At 40.1% G+C, this 6,905-nt stretch overlaps 1 protein-coding gene across 1 annotated transcript; it reads right to left on the minus strand.

Annotated features, from left to right (window-relative positions):
- Positions 1-449: 449 nt before the first annotated feature.
- Positions 450-4,972, minus strand: LOC128342444 (fibrinogen-like protein A). Its single transcript, XM_053289735.1, has 2 exons — positions 4,794-4,972; positions 450-1,232 (listed from the first exon to the last, which is right to left on the minus strand). Exons 1-2 carry the CDS (start codon positions 4,939-4,941, stop codon positions 535-537), a joined length of 846 nt encoding a protein of 281 aa, XP_053145710.1. The 5' UTR covers positions 4,942-4,972; the 3' UTR covers positions 450-534.
- Positions 4,973-6,905: the final 1,933 nt, after the last annotated feature.

Genomic DNA, 6,905 nt, shown 5'->3' on the forward strand with positions numbered 1-6,905 from the left:
GCAGTGAGGCAACGAAGTGGGGGGAAACCTGCCAGGGAGGGAAGCAGCTGCTTGTCAGGGGCTGGATTGCTGAGTTTTGTGGGCTGGATCCGGCCTGTGGGTTGACCATTTGACACCTCTGATGTAAGCCTTTTTCTCTATAAGATATTCCCCTTAGGGGATGGAGCTCTCTGGGAAGAGCAGTAGATTCAAAGTCCCCTCCCTGGCATCTCCAAAATAGGGCTGAGAGAGATTCCTGCCTGCAACCTTGGAGAAGCCACTGCCAGTCTGTGAAGACAATACGGAGCTAGATGGTCCTATGGTCTGACTTGGTATAATGCAGCTTCCTATGTCCCTATGTCTCTGTTAGGCAATCTCTCAGGATTTACTACTGGAATGAAAATAATCATCTCTGGGGTGCTCATTATTCATATTTTTGATTTGGCTTTATTTTTATACTCAGATTAGCTTCAAAAAGATACAACCAAAGGAAACATTTTGCTTCAACAGGAAAGTTAAAGAGCGAGCCAATCTCTTTCTGGATTTCATAGCTGTTTACAGTTCATCTTTCTGAGAAGAACAAGTCTTGGAACAGTCCCGGCTGTAGTCAGTGGGCTTCACCATCATCCAAGCATACTTACACATATGTGCTTTGTTACAATCCTTTTGCCAATAGATAACATTTCGTCGGTTCAGATTTGCTCCAGCACACGCATCATACCACCAGCCTCCACCAGGAATGCCATTGTACTCTAGTTTGGCACAGTTTTGAAAATAGTTATCGTTATCTTTGTCTTTTGTAGTGAACTTCTGGTTGTCATGGAGATATGCTTCTGTATCTTGACTCAGAGCATCAGCAGCATTCCCTTTAAACAGACCAAGCCGGATTCTGTACTGAGATGCTTCATCTTCAATGTGGAATGGCTCATACTGTCCCCACTTGACTTCAGCATTAAGGTCTACAAGTTTAATTCTAAGTGTATATGGTATTGGAGAGATGGTTAACTGGTGCATATATTCATTCCCCAACCAATAGTTGTCATGAAGTGAGCCAAATCCATATTTGTAGTCCTGCCAGGTTCTATCAAAGTCCACTGTACTGTTGGCAGTAATGTGCTGAATTACTGTCCAGCCTCCATCTTGCATATTACAGAACACACCAATGGGTTGCTTTCCTGGCTGAATGACATAAAGACCATCTTTGGGGTTTTCTTTAGACTGCTTCAAAATTTCATAGCAGTCCCTTGGATACTCTGTGCATAAGAAGAAAAAAATAGCACTTAAAAATTATTCTGAGTTTTGGCTTACAAACTTGTCACAAAAATAGGCTCTGGCCTTCAAATATAAGAAATGTAGTATTATTCCATCATGATTTGGGAAGTATCTAAGCATTTCAAAGTCTAAATAATACTTCCAGGTTATATGTGTATGCACACTAAAATTAATGGCAACACTGAGCAGCATCCAGAATAATCTGTCATATTTATGCACCTTTGAAATCAACGAGAAAACTTAGTCATCATGACTAACTTAAATCCTATTAATTCTAATGGGACTTATTCATGACTAACTTAGTCTGGATGCTGGCCATTGTTTAGGATAGAATGTGATTTTGAAGAGGCAAAATACTTCATGAACATGATGATCAAATGAATATAGTTATATATGTAGTGAGATCTTGCCAAGTCAACAAAATGTTGAAAGTCCCTGCAAGGCTCATAGAGTGAAGACTCACAGTCCTTTTGTGGTCAAGTCTAACATTGTTCTTATGCATACATTGTTCTTATCACATACTGTGCAAACTTCCATGCATGTTGTAACACAACTTGCCTGCAGTTGGCCAAATGAGCTCTTGCGCCATGCAAAAATTGGGCAAATGTGGTTGCGTGATAGTATAGCCTTTGGAAATAATGGCTGCACTATTGTGCAACTGCATTTGTGCAATTTTTACATGTGCAGAAGAGCACACTTGCACAACTGTGTGCATATTGCCTTACAATGTACATGGAAGTTTGTACAGTATAAGAGCCAGTATTGGTATATTTTTGTCATGTGCCCTACATATAGCTACAGGAGATCGTAAGACTGAGCAAATATAAACATGTTCCCTTGTTAGCTGATCTGTGTCTACTTTAAGACCTGGAACAGTGGTGAAGTTATAGTTATAGCTAGTTTTTCATTTCCTGTAAGTGAAGGGGGATGTCTCTGCTCAAAGTCAGAGATTTGGAATTAGTTGAGAAGATGGTGCAAAAGCCTCCCTTCATCCATGTCTCTTAAAAAAGAAAGAGAAACATGATTATTCCTTTTGACAAAATAGTATTTTTAAAGCATAAATTCCCTCTCTCACAAGTTTCAGCTGTCTCCTAGTACAGGAAAACTCCAATTCCTAAGGACCACAACACACACAACGAATGAGACAATTCACAGGAGCCTGACATTACATGCATCCTTCAGGGACAAATAGCTTGGACTGTCTGTATAGCTATAGGTGTTCCTTTCCTCTCAGAAAGAATACCAATCATCATTTCCTTATTAATTTCTAGAGCCAGTCAATATATGCAATGGCATCTGAGCTGACAATTGACTTTAGCTTAGATTCCAAATAATGAATGTCAGGGGAATATGACTGTGAGAAGAAAAAGGAGGTTTTTTTAAACTTAACTTTGCAAAATACATAGAGATCAATTTAATATGAAAATGAAAAGCAGCATCCTCGATATTAATTAATACACAGTTTTATGTTTGACCTCCAAACACCCTTATACTAATATAGGAAAGGAAAGATTATGCTATCAAGTCAGTGTCAACTCTTGGCGACCACAGAGCCATGTGGTTTTCTTGGTAGAAGACAGGAGTGGTTTACCATTGACTTCTATAGTAGTATGAGATGATGCCTTTCAGCACCTTCCTATATTGCTGCTGCCCAATTTAGGAGTTCCCCATATTCTGGGAAACACACCAGCGGGGATTCGAACCAACAACCTCCTGCTCTCTAGGCAGGTTGCTTCCCCACTGCACCATTATGTGGCTTCCTATACCATTATAACATCATAGAAAAAATCTAGAGTGAAGTCTATGAAGTACATTAGAACAGCCTGCTGGATCAGATCAAAAATCTGTCTAGTCGAGCTTCCTGTTCCCCACAATAGTCAACCAGATGCCTCTGGGAAGCCTGTAAGCAGGAGATGATGACATATCTCTTCTCCTGCCATAGCTCTAATCCCCTTTTAAGCCATCTATGCTAGTCACCATCTCCAACATTTCTGTAGATTCTATAGTTTATTCACTGTGTGAAGAAGTACTTCCTTTTGTCTGCCCTAAATTTCCTGACAGTCAGTTTCATGGGATGATGCTTGGTTTTAGTGTTGTACAAGAGAGAGAGAGAAACTTCTCTCTAACCAATTTAATAATTAAATTATATAACACCAAACACTCATACATGCTGGGTTAGACAGATTAGTCTAGTCCTTCTAATCCAGCATCATGCATGCATGTATATATGTACGTGATGTGTTCCCCCTTTCTGATGTCCCCAAAGCAACACAATATCAGTAAAATCAACAATCCCATTTAAAACTTCACAGTTTAAATACTGATACCACAGAAGAAATAAATCTATGAGGAAAGGTTAGGGGCAGGGGAGAGAAGAGGAGAACATGCTGAAAAATAGAATTTTAAAATACTAAACTAAAAGAACCATAGGAACAAAACGAAAACCACTCCAGAACAAAATACCAGAAAAACATTTCCCGCATTTGGAAGATGTTTCGTTCATTTGAACATGAGGCAGGGGAGCACAGAAAGTGGAACTCTGAGCTGAGTCAGATGTATGACAGTGTCTTGGTCCGCTTCCCTCTGTCTCCAGGACTTCTCATCCTTGTCACTATTTCACTGAATGGCCAACCAAGTGCTCCCAGAGAGCCTACCTGCAGGGCATGAAGGTAATAAGCCCTCTTCCCCTCCCCCAGTGGCTAGTATTCAGTGACATATTCACCTCTGAACATACAGGTTCCATTTCTCTTTCAGAACAGCCACTGATAGATCTGTCCTCCGTGGATTTGTCTAATTCCCCTTTAAAGCCATCTTAACCAGTGGCCATCACCACATCTCATGGCATGGAATTCTATCTATCAATTGTGCATTTTGTTTTGTCTGTCCTTAAGTTACTGCCAAACAATTTCATTGGGTGACTCTGAGAACTATTCCTATAAACAGGGGAGACTGTTTATAACATCAGGCAAAGTGAGACAACAGCCTCGGGCAGCAAGTTCACCACAGGGTGGCGAGTGCTGAGCTTGGTGCTGAATAGACAGTGGAGAAGAGAGAGAACTCTGGTGCTGGAGCTGCAGCATCAATGAGGAGAGGCCAGCAGGAGGCTGCAGCCGCTGGCTGGACCTGAAAACAGAGCTTGGGCTGGAGCAGAGGATGCCCGGAAGGTGAGACTGGCACACAGAGAGGAGGGGCAGTACTGGAGCAGGTAAGGTAGGACGGGCTGCTGAAGGGGAAAATTGACATCAGTCCCAGCTCCAGGTGAGGGGCAGACTGACAGGGGTGGCAGGGCAGCATATTACCTTTTATTCAAGCAGCAAAGGTAGTGCCCTGGGGCCAATTATAAGGAAGGGAGAGAGAGAGAGAGAGAGATCTGTCCACTTTCTCTAAATCGTGCATCATTTTATAAACCTCCTTAAATCTTTTTCTGAAAATGAACACCCCTGAAGACACCTTAGTGTTTTTCATAGAGAATATGAATATGACCAAACCCCTTGATCACATCACATCACACCACACACACACACCTCTCACTCATTTAGTACCTTTTGCATTAATGTTGATCAACCTCGCATAGCCTTCTGGTGGGAGCAGGTGGGAATTCGCAAGTTCAAAGGCCTTGTCTGCACTTGTCCATAGTCCACAGTGAAGTAGCAGAGGCAGAATACATCCTATTGAATTTTTCAAATGCATTTTATCTTGAGGAAGCCCTTCACTTAGATGAAAGCTGGAAACCTAACAGAAACTGGCATTTAGCATTACAAGATTGATTGCCTGCAGAGAGAAATTCTTGAAAAGAAACTGAAACACCTGGTTTCAGCAGCCAGGATCTGCCAAAAATGACTTTTCTTTTCTCTTTGGCAGCTCAGGTTTTTTATGTGTCACAGCGCATTTGTGACAGACCACTTCTTTGATATGTACAACTTTCCTGTCTCACAAAAGACATTTCATCCTGTTGTATCAATCACTATTATATAGCACAATTGTGATCATGCTAAGAGCAGATAGAAAATAATGTAACGTCAAAGTTTCAATTTAAAAGCACATATCTCCTTTATCAGAACAGATGTGCTGCATTCCCTGGACCACATCTGAAATGAAGCTCTGGCACAGAAAGGGAGAACTTAAATATGCAAAAACACCAGCTCTGAGTAAGGTGGAGAAAGCAGTTACAATGTCCTGATAAATGACTGTGCTATTAAGCATCAAATTTCAGTTCAGGGGTTTATTTTATTTTATTTATTTAGTACATTTACATACCGTCCCATACAAAAAAGTCCCTGGGCAGTTCACAGTATAAAACCATTAAAACATTAACATAATTAAAACAATTTAAGATACAATTTAAAAAACCCTCTAAAACCAAAGTTGTAAAACTATAAACAGGTATGTTTTCAGGTCCTTCTTAAAAACATTCAGAGAAGGGGAAACTAATTTCATTAGGAAGTGCATTCCAGAGTCCTAGGGCAACTCTAGAAAAGGCTCAGTTTTGAGTCGCCACCAATCACAACTGCGGTGGCAACTGCAACCAAACCTCCCCAGATGATCTTAACAGGCAGTGGGGTTGATGAAGAAGATGGCACTCTCTTAAATACCTCAGACCCAAGCCGTTTAGGGCTTGTGTACAGATTACTAGCGTCTGTAATGAACCATGTTCGGTTGCTCATTGAGCACAAGCCTTCATCTAAGAAATTCAGAAAACGTATTGGATTTCTAAGCTTAAAAACTGACTCTAAATACTGTCAAAAATGAATGAATGAATGAATGAATGAATGAATGAAAATCCTGCCAATTTAAGTACAGAAAAAATTAACTATGTATCATATTTTAGAACAAACAAAATGTTTCTTATTTTCACTATCTTTCAAACTATTTACTAATAAAGTAATAATATAAAATTTCCTATCATATTTTTTAAAGGATTCATGTCTTCCATCATTGTTTTTATGATGTTATACTTATAATTTCCTAAAGCAAAATCCAACCCCAAGTCATGGTTTCTTTTTTCATGTAAAGCTTTTTTCATATGATTCAAAAATGAGGTCATGACTTTCCACTTCTAAGATAAAATATAGATTTGACCCAAGATTCAAACTGGAAAACTAGGAATAGGTCAAACGCCTACAGCCAGCTCTTGGAATTTTAAAGAAAGGGTCAAACATTTCCCCTTTCCTCACACTTCACTCTGAAACTATATGCTGCTTTAAAAATTATATTTAAAAAACATTTAACATTAAATGTAGATGGGAACATTGGATTAGGAAAATGAAAAAGGAAGAAATAGACAATAGAATGAGGGGAGAGCTTACCTTTCTTGTTCAAACTGACAACTGGAAGGAAGAGAACTGCACATAAAGCTACGGGATAAATATGTACTTTGCCTACTGCTGAAGTCCAGGTGAACAGCTCAGCCAAAGATCTCTATCTCAGAGATGGAAGGCCAGCAATCTTCACAAGTCTTTACATTTCCAGTGTGCCTGTGTTTTGGCGGGTGGACTTTACTCTGACACGTTGTATGCACGAATATGTGTCTTAAGAAGGTCAAAGTTCCATTCATCTTAAGATTTCACTATGAATCCACTGCTTCTTTTCCTTTTTTAAATGAACCTCCAGAGGGCGGCGGGGGGGGGGGGACACCCTCCAAAACGTCATCCACA

Source organism: Hemicordylus capensis, chromosome 1 (genome assembly GCF_027244095.1).
Source record: "Hemicordylus capensis ecotype Gifberg chromosome 1, rHemCap1.1.pri, whole genome shotgun sequence".
NCBI classification, from domain to species: Eukaryota; Metazoa; Chordata; class Lepidosauria; order Squamata; family Cordylidae; genus Hemicordylus; species Hemicordylus capensis.

Excerpts from the sequence above, each read along its gene's own strand:
- LOC128342444 (XM_053289735.1), bottom strand. The coding sequence starts at position 4,941 with ATGCATTTGAAAAATTCAATAGGATGTATTCTGCCTCTGCTACTTCAC. Across the intron at positions 1,233-4,793 it reads GATCAACATTAATGCAAAAG|AGTATCCAAGGGACTGCTAT; the intron begins GTACTAAATGAG and ends TCTTATGCACAG.